The sequence below is a fragment of the Neofelis nebulosa genome, chromosome 10, assembly GCF_028018385.1.
Source record: "Neofelis nebulosa isolate mNeoNeb1 chromosome 10, mNeoNeb1.pri, whole genome shotgun sequence".
NCBI lineage: Eukaryota > Metazoa > Chordata > Mammalia > Carnivora > Felidae > Neofelis > Neofelis nebulosa.
In genome coordinates, this window is record NC_080791.1 from 40,052,172 (window position 1) to 40,069,865 (window position 17,694).

At 41.3% G+C, this 17,694-nt stretch overlaps 1 protein-coding gene and 1 long non-coding RNA gene across 7 annotated transcripts in view; one reads left to right on the plus strand and one right to left on the minus strand.

The window, feature by feature from the left end:
• The window catches only part of DEUP1 (deuterosome assembly protein 1), an 82,486-nt gene that overhangs the window by 1,228 nt on the left and 63,564 nt on the right, over positions 1-17,694 (minus strand). For 5 of the 6 annotated variants that reach the window (XM_058687496.1, XM_058687497.1, XM_058687495.1 and 2 more), the window contains 2 exons: positions 15,729-15,925; positions 9,709-9,823 (listed from right to left, as the gene is read on the minus strand). In XM_058687496.1, coding sequence (XP_058543479.1) covers positions 9,709-9,823; positions 15,729-15,925 — 312 coding nt within the window. Of the gene's footprint in view, positions 1-6,752; positions 6,954-9,708; positions 9,824-15,728; positions 15,926-17,694 lie in introns of those variants that run through there. The other variant, XM_058687494.1, reaches the window with a different exon arrangement.
• LOC131487145 (uncharacterized) lies at positions 12,634-16,631 on the plus strand. The gene is made up of 2 exons (XR_009249632.1): positions 12,634-15,117; positions 15,768-16,631. It is a non-coding gene; the product is annotated as an uncharacterized LOC131487145 (long non-coding RNA).

Sequence of the window (17,694 nt, forward strand, 5' to 3'; positions counted from 1 at the left end):
CTGGGGTCCCTGAACTCTTCTTCAACTTTTGTTTTATTGGAAGAATGGAGCTTTATATGGTGTTTCAAGAGTCGACGATCTGTATGCCGGTGAACTTTGCTATAGGGGAATTGAGTTCGTAAGTCTGGCCTCTGACAAAAGTGTATGGATCTTGGCGGATGATAATGGAGTGCCGTAGAAACTCATCCAAGTAGTAGCGCCAGCTGGGGCTGTGGTGCCGAATAGAGTATCTTTACTATAGACTTAGGTACACGATATGCTGCTGTTGACTTGGCAAATGCACTCTTTTTAATACCCAATGAGGAGGAGGATCAGAAGTAGCTGGTGTCCACGTGGGACAGACAACAGTACACATTCATGTTCTTGCCCCAGTGTTATGTGTTATGTAAGGATGCTGTCACAATAAATTCTGAAGAAGCCTGGGCCGTCTGGACATTCCAAGGGCTGTAAATTATAAGGCATAATGTAGTAACATTAACATCACGCTAAGATCTGATGAGCAGGAAGTGGCAAGTATGTCGAAGGCTTGGAAGGACACACTCCATCCAGAGAGTGAAAGATAAACCCCATAAATGGTTCACAGGCTTGACACTTAAAAAATATTTTTTTTAAATATCCATTTATTGTTTTGAGAGCGAGAGAGAGCGGGAGAGGGGCAGAGAGAGGGAGACACAGAATCCGAAGCAGGCTCCAGGTTCTGAGCTGTCAGCACAGAGCCCGACATGGAGCTCGAACCCACAAACTGTGAGGTCATGACCTGAGCCAAAATTGGATGCTTAACCGACTGAGCCACCCAGGAGCCCTGGGTTTGACACGTTTTTAGGTGTCCAGTTATATGGAGCATGGTAGAATATCTCTTAAGCACAAATTAATGCACCTTGCATTTCTTATCACTAAAGAAGCACAAAGCTTGGTAGGTCTCTTCAGGTTTTGGAAGCAGCATCTTCCACTCTTGGGTGGAATAATCTGACTCATTTACTGGGTGACACAGAAGGCTGTTTCTGTTTCATTTTGTGTTTGCGGTAGAGCCCAGAGCAAGAAAGGACACTGCAGTAGGTTGGGAATGGGGTACGAGCAGTCCTACCACCTGGGCAAAATGACTTGGAAGATCCCATACTAGAAGAATCTCTGATACAGAAAAAAAATTGCTTTGTGCTGCCTCTGCAAAGTTTCACGAGTCAAGTTGCATTGAAGACCCTTAAGATTTTGAAGCCAAGGCCATGCCACCTGGGGCAGAAAACCGTCTACTGTTGACAAAACAGTTCCTGTAATGCTACTGAGTTGAGACAGAGCATCTAAGAAGCGGGTATGATGACTTGATCTAGCCTCTGTCCTTGGCCACTCTGGTGGAAATTATGGACGGGCCCAACAGCATGGTCTCCCTTTCACCAAGGTTAATTTAGTGAACTGTTGCTTGTTGAATGTCTGATCTGCTTGCAATAGAGACTAGAGCTGAGTTCCTGACATGGCACCATCCCTCAAAGAGACCAACCAGCCTCTTGGTGGCAATTTGTTTACACCAGGTCCCTGACACCTTGGAAAGGGCAATGTTTCATCCTTACCAGCAGCACTGACATATATTGTATGGGTTTGCCTTTCCTGACTGAAGGGCCTTGGCCTTGACCACTACCTGAAAGCTCGCAGAGAGACTGATTTACTGACGTGGGATCCTGATTAGTAGTAAAGGAACCTACCTTAAAGCAGAGGAGTACGGCAGTGGGGGCATGACCATGGTATTCATTGGTCTTACCACATATAGCACCATCTAGAGGATGCTAGCCCGATAGGCTTCTTGAAGGCAGAACTGAGGCATCAGCTTGCAAATTTTAACTTGTGAGGATGGGGTACTATTCGTCAGGATATGGTATAGACTTTAAACCAATGGCCCTTATATGCTACTGTATTTCCAACAGGTAGAATACACGAATCTGGGAATGAAACGGAGGATGTAGGAATGGCTCCACTCTATCATTTCTGTTGACCCACTTGGAGAATTAGTACCTTCTGTCTTTGTATCTTTAGGCTCTGTTGATCTACAGGTCCCGGGTCTCAGAGGGAGAAATGCCTCCACCAAGAGACCTGTAAGAGTCTCACTACACTTAAAGCACTAGCTGGCACCTAGCCACTTTGGGCTCCTCATGCTGGCAGTTCAGAGGCACAGAAAAGAGGTGCTATACTGGCAGGGGTACCTGGCCCTAATCATTACAAAGGCTACTACTGTATAATGGGGGCAGTGAAGAATATGTTTTATGTTTAGGCGAGCCACTGAGGTTTCTTTGAATACTCTCATGCCCAGTTTTAACTGTAAATGGCAAACCACATCCGGATAAGGCCATGGGAACCAGGGGCTCACCCCACAAGGCAAGCTACCTGGCCAGCTGAGAGGGAGGGGAATCTAGAAAGGGTGAGGGGATGGTGTCTATCAAGTCCTTGAGACCGGTTGTAGCATCAAGTTGTAGCAACCCTCCTCTTATAGGTTTTCCCAGAAATTATGACCCGTCAGAATCTTGGAGAAGACAGGTCTGAGTGGAATGAACAACAGGAGTCGAACACGGATCTGAGTGGTTCAAGAGGTGGACTATAGTGGATGCTGTTGGTGCCCTACTGGAATTTCCTTCACCAGGCTGGTGCATCTGTCCTCCAGCTGCTGTGGGTGTTGGTTCTCTGGAGACCTGCCCTCAGCTGAACCGGAGCCTTCTGCCTCATCTGGGAAGTTGTAATACCCCCCTCAGCCCATTCCCTTCTCCTCTAAGAGGCAATGACTGACTGACAGGGGGTACAAAATGCCAGACTTCTTGTCTCCGGGGGAACCAACTCTGTTGTGCAATTTGTGCCCCAAGCTCCTGGTGAGGCCACGCCAATCTCCTCTCTAGCTGAGATCTTATCCTTGTTTAGCTTTTCTCCCTTCCCCTAGACTGCTTCCCTGACTCTCCTCCTGCCAAGAATAGTACCCTCAATAAATCACTTTCATAGGAATCTTCATCTCAGATTCTAGGAAACCTGATCTCAGATGACTTCCCAACTTCTGGCTTGAATGATGATTGGGTGACATCAACGCCATTTATTGATAAACGAAAAACAGTAGAAGGAGCCCATTAAGGGTAAGGTCTTATTTATTTTTGATTCTCCAGATTCTAGCAGTTTCTAGCACAGAGTATATTTCAAACAAAATTTTGAATTAATATATGAATGAAGAAAATGCATTTGATCTTAAATAATGCTGAGTTAGAGGTGACTTGGGGCTCAGACTGTCATGTAGACAATGAGATATATCAATCCAGATCCCAAAAGGTTGGTTTGGATTAGAGATATTTCAAAGTTATAGATAATTAAAGCTGTGAGTCTGACTGAAATCATCCAAAACATGCAAATAAAAACAGCAGTTCAAAAATGGAATCTTGGGGGCGCCTGGGTGGCTCAGTCGGTTGAGCGTCCGACTTCGGCTCAGGTCATGATCTCACAGTTTGTGGGTTCGAGCCCCGCATCAGGCTCTGTGCTGACCGCTTGCTCAGAGCCTGGAGGCTGCTTCAGATTCTGTCTCCTTCTCTCTCTGCCCCTCCCCCGCTCACGCTTTGTCTCACTCTGTTTCTCAAAAAAAAAAAAAAAAAAAAGGAATCTAGGAGAGTGCTTCATTTCAGGCACCCACTCCCATGGCTGTGTTCTTGACATTGTCATCAACGATAACTTCATTATTTACTAATCAAGATTTTCAGCAACCCACCCATTACCCTTCCAGCTTATTTCGTCTCATATTCCTACTTTCTCACAGCATCCATTCCCTTCTGACTCTGCTTATATTCCAGATCCATCGTTGTAACCATTCCTCTGTTCTAGGTACTTGGTAAAACCCAAGCCTAAATAAAGTGCTGACGCATGCCTGCACCTGAGCAGCTGAATGCTGGGGTGGGTGGATGGAGGAGGAATTCTATTACTGCAGGGGCTGCTTTTACTTACAGTTCAAGACCTTGTGTGTCAAAAGGTTAGTTAACACCATCTGCCCATTCTACTAGTATATTCATTTTCTCACTCATTACCGGGTGGCCTCGCCTCTTTCTTGGGAGGGAGCCCCTTCCTCTCTACACCCATTTGCACCATAGCCATATTTCAGGCCATACTCTGTTTCAGGGACTCTTACTCCTATCTGTACTGTGGATTCTATTCCTTCTTGTCTTCTCAGTGGCTGCTTCTGTAGATGAACCTCGTCACTCATGGGTCCCCCCCCCCCCTTCACCATCAAACTTTGCTCCTCTCCTTGAAGATCCCCACCAGACCACTAAGTATTGTGGTCTAAGGCCTGGTCTTGGGAGTTTCCCTGTTTATACTCATCCAGTCCTATAGATTGAAATACCAGCCCTATGCTGATGATCCCCATATTTTACTTCTAGCGCTGATCTCTTCCTTAGGTACCAGATTCACATATCCGAACGCTTATCTGGTCTCTCCAATTGCATGTCTGATAAACATTTTAAATTTAAATGCCCAACCTAGAAATTATGACTTTCTCCTCTAACCCTGCTCCTTCCCCTAGTCTTTCAGGTCCGAAAGCGGTGCTAGTTTCCACCCAATGCTCAGGCTTAAATCCTGGGAGTCATCTCTCAGTCCTCTCTTTCCCTCACTCCCCAGAGCCAACCTGCTGTCTGTCTGGTCTGTTCTCCACAGCGTTTCCCGGATCCGCTGTGTTACTCTGTGTCCACGCTGCCAAGCCAGCATCATCATCTCTTGCCCGGACTACTGAAAAGAGCCCGGAGATGGTTCTTCTCGCTTCTCCTTTTGGCCCTCTAGAATTTATTACTTATTTGGCACTCAAAGGGTCTTTTCAAAGGTATTTTTGAAACGAAAGTCAAATTCCTTCCTATGGCCTACAGTCTCTCCGCATATGGCCTTCCTCTGACTGCTTCTCTGGCCCCCTTTCATTCCATTCTCTCTTTCCCCTTCTAGGCTCCAGACCCCACCCACCCCCCTTTTGGTTCTCAAACTTTACTACTCTTGTTTCTGCCTTGCAGATTTGCACTCGTGGTTCTCTCGCCGGAAGCCCTCTTCCTCCAGGTCTTTCGATCTTTTTCTGTTAATTTAGGTCCCCCCCTCAGCGTCCCCTCCTCATTCTCCTGGCCACTCAACTGACAGTAATTCCCCACACTGCCATCACTTCCTATCATATCACTGGCTTTTCTTTCCTCGTAGAATTTATCACTCTTTGATATTTTCTTATATATTCATTTGTTTCTAGTCATTAGTTGTCCCTTCCCTTTTTTGAGGTACAGGGCACATAAAATAAGACCATTTAAAAATGAACAATTTGGTTCATTTGGTTCTGACTTAGTACATTCGCAATGTTGTGCAACCACCATCTCTCTCTAGTTACAAAATATTTTCATCATCCTGAAAGGAACCTGAACCCGTCAAGCCACTGATCCTCATTCCTTGCTTCCTGCACTGCTCGTGGAACCATCAGTCTGCACCCTGTTTCTATGATTTACCTGTTCTGAGCGCTTCTCATAGGTGGAATAATACAATATATGACCTCTTGTGGCTAATTGCTTTCACTTAGCATAATATTTTGGAGGTTCACCTGCCACAATATAGCATATATCAATACTTCACTCCTTTTTATGGCTACATAGTATTCCATCGTGTGTGTCTATAACACTGTTTATTCATTCATCCATCAATGGGGTTCCTCTCTTTTTTTTCACTAGACTGTAGATTTGTCTGTCTCATCAAAGATGTGTTTAAAACAGAACCTTCCATATCCTGGGTGCTTGTAATACAGGTTGATTTTACGAACGAACGATGACATCTAAGGACAGGCATAGGAGAGAGAAACTTGGAAGCAGACTGGGAAACAGGAAACAGGCAGCAGGAAAAATCAGTGGAAAATAGTGTCATTGCCTTCAGATAGAAGCCAGAGAATATGAGTTTCAAGAAAAAATGATGAAGGAAGATGAGTTCTTAAAAGCATATTTAATTAACAACTAGAAGGTCGCTGGTGCTCTCGGTAGCGACAGTACTGATATAGAAGTTAAAATGCAGAAGTTGACGGAAACCACTGGACTCAGAACAGTGGACTGGGCTATGTCTTTCAGACTCTGGGGCCCTGTCACAGATTAAATTCCCCACGCCCAGACCTAAAACAGTAGAGAATTTTCTTTCCTAGTGACTCTGGGGCTCATGAACGTCCTCAAAGGAGTAATGTGGAATTTTAGAGACAGAAGGAAGCCCAGTGTCTATTAAGTTAATACAACGGATACTCCTGCATGCTTTTTACGTGCCTACGAGTACCACACACTATTTTAGATGCTGGGGTTACAACGTAAAACAAAGACAGAAAAAAAAAATCTCTGCTTTCATGGAGCTTAAATTCTAGGGGAGGGAGACAAACAAAGAAGCAGACATAAAATGTCTTACGGTGAAGTGCTATGAAAACAAACAAACAAACACAGGACAAGGGATCGAAGAGGGAGGGGCTGCCACAGGTTGGCTGCTCAGACATCTCGGATGAGGCGATATCTGAGCAGAGACTAACAATCCTAAAATGCTAAAATCATCTGATATTAGAACCATGGGGCATTTAGCAATTCATCATGTTTTGTTTTCCTTTTGCCTCACTGGAGTACATGCTTGCTTTGGAGTCCTTCAAGATCAAAAATTTGCGATACAGAATTGGCTAAGTCCCCTTAGTAGTTCCTACAGCTAAAATGAGGAAGTTGATTTCGTTTACTTTGTTGGCATAGAATTTTATTCTTTTCAGATAATTTTGGCATTTTATGTTGAGATGAACACAAAAGAGCATTTCAAGGCTTTAGAGATCTCTGACACTTCCAAAGTTAATGGTTTGAAGTCATCTCCTTCCGAAATAGCTTCACTCTGACTTCCAGTCTCTCCCAAAAGAAGGTGATGGATTCCAGAAAAGCAGTAAAGTACTCATGGGACACCCCATCCAGTTTAGACATTTTCTGTTGTCATTGTTTATAATTTGTATCCATTAGCATATCAGGGAGAGGCAGTGAAAATTACACAATGTACTTTGAATACAAGTGAAAGTAATTGCCACCAGTACGACTTACTTTCAGAGGTAAATAGCTACTTTAAAAAAACCCTGCGATTATTATGTTCAAGAAATTAAATCATAAAGTAGAAAATTTCAGCACAGAACTAGAAACTAAGAGGATCAAATGAAAAGTCAAGAGCCAAAAAATGTAAATCCGAAATTAACCTGCACGAGGCCACTCTCTCAAGACAGGGAGAGCTGGCTCTTTTACCTTCTGCATAGAAACCAACACAGATTGCCAAGGAAAATGAGGAAACAGAGGAATATGAAATGAAGAACACTTTCCCTGTCTTTTTTTTTTTTTTAATTTTTTTTCAACGTTTTTTATTTATTTTTGGGACAGAGAGAGACAGAGCATGAACGGGGGAGGGGCAGAGAGAGAGGGAGACACAGAATCGGAAACAGGCTCCAGGCTCCGAGCCATCAGCCCAGAGCCTGACGCGGGGCTCGAACTCACAGACTGCGAGATCGTGACCTGGCTGAAGTCGGACGCTTAACCGACTGCGCCACCCAGGCGCCCCAACTTTCCCTGTCTTATGAGGTCAGTGTCATCTGATATCAGTGCTTGACAAGGACAGCAAAGGAACACTACAGGCTAATTCTTCTAGGGAACACGAAGCAAAAATTCTAAGCCAACGTGAGCAAACCAAATCCAGCTATCGAGTGGAGTTGATTCCGAGAATTCAGAGGTGGGTTAACAACCGAAAATCGAGAAATACATCACATTAGGCAAGCAAAAGAGAAAACTCACATGGTCGTTTCTTTTTTTTTTTTTTTTTTTTTGGTAATGTCAAAAGAGGCAGAAAAAGTATTGGATAAAATTCCATATCAATTCATGAACAGAGTTAGCAATCTAGAAATAAGAGGGAATTTCCTTAATCTTTAAAAGAAATCTACAAAACACCTCTAGCAAATATCGTAAAGCTTTCCCTCTGCAGTAACTGAGGAGAGAAAGATGCAGGCTCTACCACGGCCACTACTCAACATTTCCTGGAGGTCTTAGTACAATAAATCAAGAAAACTAAACAAAAAAATAGAATCTACAGGACTGAGAGACATGTGTAAGTTCAACCGGCTATTTCCACGGGGGAAGGGATTGAGAATATTACCTTGCACCATAGGTAAGAGGTAATTCCAGGCGTAGATGTAAACACAGAAGGTAAAGAGCCAAAGGTTCTAGGAGGTAACGTAGAATAATATTTTTATAACTTGGGATGAAAAAAGTTTTAAATAGCATACCAAAAAATGTTAACCATAAAGGAAAAGATTCGTAAGTTTGGATGTATTAATATTAGGAACTTCAGGTTACCAAAAGATACCCTTAAGTGAAGAGTCAAGTTAAGAACGGGAGAAGATATCTGCGATATATATAATCAACAAAGGACTTATCTTCAGAACATGTAAAGAACTCATACAAATCGATGAGAATAAAGACAATCCAACAGAAAATTAGGCAAGGAAACCGAACAGACACTTCACGAAGGAGAATATCAAAATGGCCAATAAATACATGAAAAAGTCCTCAACTCCATTAGTCACCAGACAAATAATTAAAACCACAATAGGAAGTTACTACACACTGACCAGGAAAGCTAAAAGGAAAAAGACCAAATAATGCCAAGTGTTGGAAAGAATATGTAACAAGGACACTCATAGACTACTTATTGGGGCATTAACTGGCTCCAGCAGTTAGGAAAACCGCTCGGCACTACCTCCAAAAGCTGACCTTATGCAGCTTATCCTATGACCTAGCAGCTCCACTCTTAGGAGTAAACCCAATAGAAACGTGTACCCATGTGTACCCAGAGACATATGCAAGAATGCTTTCAGCAGAGCTATTCCCAAGCAGGACATAACTCAAACATCTGTTGACAGTAGAATGGGTAGATTGTGGTGTCATTCTACGCAGCATTTATATACAATGGAATACTACAGAGAAACAAAAATGGATCAAGTACAGCCATATAAAACAATATGGGTGACGAGTCTCAGAAATAATGCTGAGCAAAAGAAGCCAGACACAAAGGACACAGGTAATATGATTCTCCTTACGTAAAATCGACAAATGGCCACAACAAATATATGACGTTAGAAGTCAGAACAGTGGTTACCTTGGGGGCAAGTCGAAGGAGTGACTGGAAGGGGACGTGAGGGGTGCCTCTGGAGTGTTACCAATGTTCTGTTCTACCTGGGTAGTAGTTACACTGATGTGCCCTTTGTGCTAATTCATCAAGCTGTCCAATTCTGATTTGTGCAAGCTTCTATATGTATGTCAGAGTCAATAGAAAAGATTTTTTTAAACAGGCATAAAAGATCACTTGTAGCTCTTTAAAATATTCAGATCGTGGAGGGCTCGTGGGATGTTTAGGGATAAGTCCCAAGCACTCAAGATTTTCAAAAGCATCCCCCATAATTCTGGCCTGCATTAGAGGTGAGTAACCAGAGATTGAAATACTTCATGAAACGTTACGGATCTCTTTTCCTTCTATAGAAAGGCATGGCCAAAATGATGCACAGGCCCACCTTGGAGTCCTAGTCAAGAAGCAACAATTTTTTTTTTTTTTCCCCAACAACTGTGTGTATATATACTAGTATATAGGTATCACTGTAAAAGTCATCAGTCCTTCAAGGAAAAAAAACAACCACAACCAGCAACTCACCAGTGGGAACACTTCGTCATCGCTAACCAGGGGACTTGTCATTTCTCTGGTTTGAAATGGCAAAGGCGGCAGAGTTGGTGTCACACTTCTGTTGGGCTCCCGGTCTTGGCTAAGTCTAAAAGAGGAGGATGGTCGTCATCACCACCACCAAGGATACTGCTGGTTCATGTAGCTAAGCACTTAAATTTCTCTGATGTCTCACAGGGGGGAGAGCATCACAAAATGTTTGGGCTTATCTCAGGGTCTCTTTGAAAATAATTTTCCTGGTAAGTCATTTCTAATGGTTAATAATGGACAGAAAACTTTGTAATTGTTAAAAATATTCTTCTATCCTTATTGCCTCTGTTGCATCCTTTTCTATGTTACTTTCAAATCTCTTTGCCATTTAATTAAAAAACATGATACCCGTTTCAGAAAAATCTCAGAACAGCTAACAATGCTGCCCTCGAGAAGTCTAAATAATCCTCTTTTTGTATTCTGTAGTTCACTTAACCTTGCTGGCTTTCTTAACAGAATTATACTTGTTTTGTTTTGTTTTGTTTGTTTGATGCCAGAATAAGTCCTTGTACAATAATTCTAATTCCTATGGGGTTTAATAATTTGTAACGTATTTTCAATTAATATCTTCTCCTTAGCTCTTCCACACTTAGTTGTATGACCTTGACCTTAAGCAGGTAACTAGATCTTTCTGTGACTTTAGTTTTTTCAATGATCAAAAATGAGTTGTTAGGAGACTTGCACTCCACAGTTTGGGTGGAAGGTACAGTACAGAATCGGTTGTTTGTGCTAACATATAAAGTAGAAGATGAAACTGAATAAAAGACCAGTGAGATTTAAAATTTTCGTATGCTGACTAAACGAATGAATAATAAAACAAAAAACCAAACGAACTTGCCTTAAAATTTTACATAAAAAGATCCTATGGTATGAGCTGTTCAGAACCGAATAACTATCTTTCTGCACATTAATTCATGAAATTGGGGTTGAAATGTAATCAAAATCATCAAAGCCCAGGAAACATAAGAATCCCTTCACCTTAAACTTATTTATTCATTTTTACTGATTATTCAAATTCTCCATAGGTAATGATTTACCATTTTCAAAGCCTTCACATTTGAATTTTGCACGGTTCAAACAAATTTACATCATTGTTCTCTGTTCTTATCCAAAGACTATCTGTCTCCACAGACTGCTTTCTTATTATGTAAACATTTCAAAGCGATGCATACAAATAGCAATAAAAGTTAAGTGAGACATCTGTAAATTAGGACATAAAAAACAAACACAACGTGCTTTCCGTTTTTACTTATCTTGAAATATATCTTTTTTTAAAATCCATTCTCCCAAACCATAATTACCATGGAAACAGAACAGCAAATTAAACTGAAATAACATGGTTTATGATGTGCACGTTAAGATGAAACATCCGCAATTCAGATAGAATTATAACAATTGCATAGGACATCTGCACAGAATCTTCAGCTGAACCTTTTAATTTGAGGGAGGCTCCCATCTATACTTTAAAGCACAGTGGGACAAAGTAAGATAATTACAGAAGTGACTCAAGAAAGATATATCTCGTTGTAATCTCAATCATACAAAGATTTCAGGGAAAGTGTTATTTGTCCTAAATTATCTAAAGAACTCTCTCAATTATCCACTTGGCTTTGGACGTATCGATACAGTTTTATAGTGTTAATTACTAAAACTTACATGTGAACGCTCTTTTATTGTACGATCAATAAAACGCAGAGATTGAAAGGAAAGACTACATTAGGGAGTAAAGTACTTTTGCCTTAAACCGTCTTTACAGCTGAAAAGTTCTTCTTCTAGAATGCAGCGATTCAAATACTTCCTACACCACCTTGCAAGAAATGCTCAGTACATCATTTTAAAAGCTCCCCAGGATTATTTCGGACGGCTTTTAGTAGCCTCTCACGAGTTGGTCTGTCCAGTCAGCTTTTCCACAGGCCCTAGTCCAAGGCCTCTGCCTACTTCTGCCAGGAAAGCAGGCCTCTGTTGTTGTTGGGAACAGAACTCTGCCCACTTGAGACCTGGGTCCACTGTCTGCAATTTTCAGACGTGTCTAACTGTCCATCCCTTCCTGGCCTTCAGTTAATTTTCCCTGGGCTATGGGATAACGTCCTCAGCATGCAATAGGATCCCTTCACAAACGGCCAATTTGCCTGCTTCAGCCTCACCTTCTAACTCTCCACGTGATGCTCCCGGTTCTTTGAACAACTCATTATTTCCCGGCCCACAACTGCTCAGCCTGCTATGTTTTGTTTCTTCTCGAGTAACACCGTGGCGCAAAATTTTCTCAACTTGCTTTTTTGCTTCTAGATGACTGTTCGTTCCTTGACAAGGGATCCTGTGAGAGTGGTTATGACAAACCTACCGACTTTGTGATTTTCTTAGTATTAGAAACTTTTTATTTATGAACTACATTTGAAGCAATTTTAATGATTAATGTGAGGATTACTAAACTCTTTCCTGTACATAATGTAACCTTTAAGTATGTATCATATATAGAGAAGAAACTCCATTTATTACAAAATTGAGTTGTCATTAAAATTAGTCACATATTAATTGCTCTGGGTACCACTATTTCAAATTAGCTTTCATCCTTAAACTACAAAACTCTGACTTTTAAAAACTTTTAAAATATTCAATACAGGGGCACCTGGGTGGCTCAGTTGGCTAAGCATCCGGCTCTTGATTTCGGCTCAGGTCATGGTCGCTCAGTTTGTGAGATCAAGCCTGTGTCAGCGGAGCCTGCTTGGGATTCTCTGTTTCCCTCTCTCTCTGCCCCTCCCCTGCTCGCGTGCTCTCTCTCAAAATAAATAAAAATTTTTTAATGTTTATTTATTTTTGAGACAGAGAGAGACAGAGCATGAGCAGGAGAGGGGCAGAGAGAGAGGGAGACGCAGAGTCCAAAGGAGGCTCCAGTCTCCAAGCTGTCAGCACAGAGCCCGCTGTGGGGCTCGAACCCACGAACTGATCATGACCTGAGCCGAAGTCAGACACTCAACCGACTGAGCCACTCAGGTGCCCCCAAATAAATAAATTTTTTCAAAAATTTTAAAAATTCAATACATCCTCACCAAATTAAATTGCATCTTATTCATAATTTCTTTAAGTGCTGAATAACTTTCTTATCGGAAAGCAAATCTGTTAGAATATCCCAAAATGCTTCACATTTTCAAGTGGATGAGCATGAAGAACTTCCTATTACTTCTAATAGGGATGAAAAACAACAACAAAAATTGGGTTACTTCCAAGCGGACAAAAGATTATTTAAAGATGTATTATGCAAATCTTCCTCAGCTAAAAGGAGGAAGTGCCTAAAAAATTGGCTTAAACATTTTGTGGAACATCATCTTCATATACGTTTGCCTAAAAGCTTTTTCCTTTCTAAAATAGTTTGATAAGACCTTGTGACATTAGCCGGCACTATGTAAATATGACTCAGTATTTTCCGAGGATGTCTATGCCTAACAAATATATCTAGGCTTCACTGAGCTGTGCTGTGAGGGAAAGAAGGAACATTTCATTTTCATTTGCTAAAACTAATAGACATGTATTTTACAGCTCTCTACTGCTGGGTTCAGGGTCCTTGCAACTCAACAACGCGTTCCCCATACTGGGTTCTACATGACAATAATTTATTCAGAACATTTGAAATGCTGTTTCTCTTAAAAATCAGGTCACAGGAGAACACTGAAATCAGGCAAGGCATTAAAACAAATTTAATGAAACTCTCAACAGATAAGGCTGGCAGGACACGAGGCTCTGCGGCAGGAAGAGTAGTCCTGACTGCTTATTAAGATCATCTCCTGCTGAGCATTTTACCTCTTGTGTTGCTTTCTGCGTCCCCTACTGTCTTGTTTTTGTCAGGCACTTTTAACACATTCTGTACTGCCCAGCAAAGAAAAAAGGGGGCAACCCAAACAATAAAATTACTTTTTAAAAATAATAAAAGGCGGAATAACTGTCTTCTAAATGACGGCACCTGGTACCTTCACCCAAGGCTTTCAAAGTTGTTCCCAACAAGCAAGAATAGGAAACAACGTTCTGCGCCTAATGGGTGCTCCATACAGACCAGTACTAACGTGCCCAGGAAGGCCCTAACAGCTTTAGGGGCCTGCTTTTCTCTTACAGTAAAAGAACCAAATGCGTGGGGTCGTGATTTGACCCACGGAGACATGAGTCTGTGGAGTAGGGAAGCATTTTGAGAAGGGTTTGTTCTATATCAGAAAAAAATATTTCTGTACCACAATCAAGATGAGACCTCTTCTGGAGACAGGTTTTCAGTTATAGAGGCCGGAACACCGGGCACGGGCACCACAGAACCGGCCCGTGGCTAAGCCTCAGCGGACTGTGACATCCGCCCCCACACCCTGTTTGTACTCTGCCACCTGCACCCAGACGGCACCACCCACCCCCACCCCCCGCCTCTCCCCCACCTCCCTGCATCCCCTACCCCCCCCCCCCCCCCGCCCCCTGCCAGCAACCCACCCCTAGTGCTTAGTTTCTAGGATAGCAGCCAGTCTGCCCTCATTTCCTTCCTGAACGTCTTGAAAAAAGGTTAATTGAGCACTTTTGAATGGTTGCTATTTCTTGCATCGGATTAGGATACAGCCTCTAATACGTGCAGCATTGAGGGGATGCAAGTAGGAGAGAGCTGCACTACGTCCACAAGAATGTTGAACAGACATATTTTTTGCTAGGTCCCATGGATTTATGGATTTATCCACCTTTAGATGGGGCGTGCTTAGTTACAAAGATAGGCCGGCATCGCCCCTTCTCACAGGACTGTGGCTGAGGGAATGTCAGATTCAGCCATTTGTTTGGCCACCCAAAGCTACTTTTTGGCACTGTGAGTTGTTGCAGAAGTATTCATATTGTTATAAATGCTAACAATTTTATTAGTAATAATAATATCAATAATGGCTAAAATTTGTGGAAATCTATGTTTTATATGGAACTATGTTTTCTTCTGTAATTCTCACACACACAAAAAAACCCCTTATACTTATTATCTCTATTTATCAGATGGGAAATTGAGGCTTACAAAGTTTAAGTACGTTTCCCAAGGTTGTAAATATTATGTTATATGCAAACAGTACGTAAGGTTTTCATGCTAAGTGTGATGAGTTTTTGAGCAAAAGTTGGATCGAAGTTAGGTCCTATCAATTCACCGTTTCTTGGCACCATGAAATGTTAACAAATCTGATGTTAAAGAAGTTCGGGGAATGTTGCATGCCACACCCCTTCCTGAAACTCACAATGCACAAGAGCATAGTAATGACTCTAAGATATCCTGGAGAAAAGAAGCTTGTTTATTTTGCTGAGAATTTCCCAGGTTTGGAAAAACAGTGGAAAGCCGCCAAGGACAGTTTTGATTCTGTAAGTATTTTATTAAAGTGGAATAAATTAGTCTAATTTTATGGTTGACGTATGTACTTAAATTTTGAACTAAGGCACTTTAAAAGGAGATCCTGTGGATAGCAGATACTAATTTTCCACATGCTTCTCTTCGCTCAGAGAAAACCTCTTACCCACCCTCCAATTCCTTTCCTACGAAGGGACCAACAGTTTGTCGCTACTGCTGGAGTTGTCAATATAAAGCGTATATTTTGAAAGTCAGAAGTGACCTATTTTCTATTCTGTTTGAACAATATACGTAACATATTAAAATCTAGTTTTTCTATTCTTACGACATAAAAAAATAAGATTACTTCTTTGTATACTTTGTGTGCCACATCGGCTTCTAATAAGGGTTTGAAGTAAGTAGAATTCACTGTAACGCTACCATTTCACTGTTGCATTTTGAAAGCTATTGACAGCACAGAATTTAATATAAAACAATATATCTATACTACTGTATTATCACTACAAAATAAAATGTTATCAATTGAAGAGAAAGTATATAAAAGTTCTCCGTTGAGTTGTTTAAAAATAAATGCTTCTATTAAATGTTTGTACAGTTGTGTCTTTATACAATGGAGCTAACATACCTATCTTCATTTTTCTCCATTTTCATTTGGTTTTGATAGGTGTAACGTCCCATGTCTTCATAGGTATTTTGATTGGCCCATGCTGATTTGCCATTGGAGCGAAGTTTTGCAAGGTCATTTCGGAGCCTTTCATTCTCGTGTTCCAGTTTGTTAATAGATGTATGCCTCGAATGTTCCCTGTTAGTGAAGTCCAAACTCTAGAGAATGGAAAAACCATCACTGAAAAAACTGTTCCTTATAAGGGAATGAGTATTTTCTGTGCACTTAGTTAGACATGGCTGTCGTAAGGCCCTTTCATCTGAGTCCAGTAACATGGCTCTACCTTTGTGTGCCTCCTGAAGCCCTCTCCTGCCCTCATCTCCTCACAACACGGACACTCAGCGACAGCTGCCACCGAACGCTTCACAACGAGAGCAATGCATCCACCACTGTCCGTGTTCACTTCTGCACTAGCCTTCTCTCTCTCTAGAACAGACTGGCTGGATTTAAGGGTTTTCGTGTCTACAGGGTATGCCTTCGAGCATTAATAATAGAACCAGAATTAATACACATTTCAATTTTGGAAGATTTCTTTGCTCTGATTACAATAATATATGTCATTATAGAAAATCACACATCGATTCCCCACTGTTGGGTGATGAACAATTATCTACTAAATCCATACAGACTGGAGTCTGATTCTGGACCATTTGAGAGCAAAGATGTAACAGTTGAAATTGTGGCAGTACTAGTCTTCAGGAATGCGGCTTCATGATGTAGTTTTACTATCTGGTATGCACCACCTAATCTTAATGTGTCCTAAGAAGGGGATATGAAACATGTTCAGATCACAAAATGAGCGGTTTACAAAGCAAGAACAAAGATTTCTGATGAGTTTTGAATTAAATGCTGTAAGAAATTTTATGGAGAGTCTACACTTTTCTTCTCACAGAGTTTAAAAAAACAGGACATAGTCTCACACAAAAACTCATGAAAATGCTTTAAATGACTACATGGTCCTTTCTAGTCCTGTGATTTAGATATCTGTGGGTCATGTAGTTGCTGATTCAACAAGAGTTCTCTGTTGTCAGAGGGTAATATTTTAGCACAAAAAGTATGACATGGGTAAAGTATCATCTTTGAAGCTCCAAATTTCTATGGTTATAAGCCCATAAGACTATAGATGAATAGGTCTTAGAAATTTTATTTTGAAGTTTCTAAATGTAAGGTTTTGGCATGTAGGCCACTTCATGGCCTAGGCATCCCATAAAGTCATTATTTTTATTTTTAGTAACTGCATGTCTTATATTATTCACATAATATTATATATCATATTAGTATCAGGATTCCTAAGTGTAGAAATGTGTACATATTAGGTATTAAAAAGGTTTACCTATTGGTTTTAATTTTTGCTTTCAAAGGCCAAGCCTGCTTACTACATTTTCTGTTTACTGCCTAATGTGTTATAGAAGTTCATGAATCGTTAGAAAGGTCCCACCTTTGAAAGAAGATTCTTCAGGAGGCCAAATTGCCCCAGAACAACACAGAAAGGGTTATGTGTTTATACAGCTATTGACCAAGGTGCCCTTTGGAATAGAAGGATCATTAAAGGTATGTCTCTGCTTGTTAGGCCCTTGCCTTTTGTAGGTCTTCATGTTTGCTCATTGAGATACATCAGTGCAGATACAAGAGTAATCTGTAACATGCTTTCCAAGAGAAAGGACTGTTTATTCTAAAATTAGAGTAGTTTGGGGCGCCTGGGTGGCTCAGTCGGTTAAACGTCCGACTTTGGCTCAGGTCATGATCTCACACTTTGTGGGTTTGAGCCCCGCATCGGGCTCTGTGCTGACAGCTTAGAGCCTAGAGCCTGCTTCGAATTCTGTGTCTCCCTCTCTCTCTGCTCCTCCCCTGCTCATGCTCTGTCTCTGTCTCTCCTTCAAAAATAAATAACTAACTAACTAACTAAATAAATAAATAAATAAATAAA